Source organism: Anarrhichthys ocellatus, unplaced genomic scaffold (assembly GCF_004355925.1).
Source record: "Anarrhichthys ocellatus isolate YVR2014 unplaced genomic scaffold, GSC_Weel_1.0 scaffold407, whole genome shotgun sequence".
Lineage (NCBI taxonomy): Eukaryota > Metazoa > Chordata > Actinopteri > Perciformes > Anarhichadidae > Anarrhichthys > Anarrhichthys ocellatus.
In genome coordinates, this window is record NW_022280381.1 from 44,330 (window position 1) to 45,656 (window position 1,327).

At 42.4% G+C, this 1,327-nt stretch overlaps 1 protein-coding gene across 1 annotated transcript; it reads right to left on the reverse strand.

The window, feature by feature from the left end:
* Positions 1–659: 659 nt before the first annotated feature.
* Positions 660–1,298, reverse strand: LOC116401379 (leukotriene A-4 hydrolase-like). The gene is made up of 3 exons (XM_031879737.1): positions 1,182–1,298; positions 1,001–1,105; positions 660–917 (listed from the first exon to the last, which is right to left on the reverse strand). The coding sequence occupies exons 1-3, from the start codon at positions 1,232–1,234 to the stop codon at positions 779–781; spliced, it is 297 nt and encodes a 98-aa protein (XP_031735597.1). The 5' UTR covers positions 1,235–1,298; the 3' UTR covers positions 660–778.
* Positions 1,299–1,327: the final 29 nt, after the last annotated feature.

The window sequence follows — 1,327 nt, forward strand, 5'->3', positions numbered from 1 at the left end:
ACACGTGAATGTTTCTAAAGATGGAGTCACGTTAACAGTTCCTCTTCTTCTCTGGACTCAGTGCTGTTAACACTTCCTGTTTCTTCACTTCATCAGAAGATGGTGAAACTGAAGTCAGTATTGATCCATCAGACGCATCGAGGCCGTTCACTGCAGATCAAGTGACAGTTTACTAGATGAAGCTTTTATTGTGAAGAGCAGACTCTTCCTGCACCAGTTAACCTCAAACAGAGTTAAAGTGTTTCATGAGTCTGATGAGAAGCTTCCTGCTTCATTCTGCTCCTCTCAGAGAGCTGGTTGAGCATCTAAGATTTAATATGTTAGTGCTCATCAAGATATATATACAGTATATATTATATATAGATATAATACTTAAACTGATGAGACTAACATATTACTGTTATTAAAGATGCTAACAGGCATCATTGTGAATATAATCCAGTTCATCTTTATTTATGTATTGTTTGTACCTTTTATTTTGAAAAACCAGACGTAGTGTGTCCTTCCTCTAACTTTAGTCAGTTTGAAAATATTGACGATGAAGTGAAGTGTGCTCATTTACATTTATTATTATTTATAATTATTAGTGTAATGTGTGGAAAATACACAATATTACAATAGTGACTGTTGCATGCTGGGTAATGAGAGAGAGAAGGACATTTACTTCAGTCTGTTTTATTTCTTCATTTACAGACAAAGAAACAATTTAACCAAAGAATGAAGTTTAACACATGAAGGAGCTCCTGATGATCCTGGTCCTGGTCTCACTGGTTTGTCGTTACAGGCTGGTGGTCTTACTGGCGTCCACCTTCAGGTCTTTGCCGACCAGTCCGGAGGTGACCGGGTGCATCGCGGCTCTGTGAGCCACAAACACTCGAACCGCTTCCTCGCGATACTTTTCATAGTTGAAGACCTCTCTGGAGACAAAGTACAAGTACACAAGAGTCACAGACAGAACTGCTTTGAACACATATTGTATGTACCGAGCGTGTAGAAGTACCTGAAGAGCGGCCTGGTGTACTTCATCCTGCCCTGCTCGGTCGCCATCTTCAGCGCCATGGGGACTGCTTCCTCCCACCTGGACCGCACACACAACCGGAGCCACCTGGAGGGAGAAGGGCCAATCAGGGGGCTTCCAGGAAAGAGAGTTTCAAAAGAAAGACCTGATCCAGGACTCTTACCTGAAGCGGATCTCTGAGTTCATGATGGCGTTGAGATCATACACCTCCTGCATTTTCTTCACATGAGTCAGAGGAAGAGCATCCTGAAGGAACAAACACGTGAAGTGGACTGTGGTGAACTGAAGTGAAGTAGACTGTGGTGAACT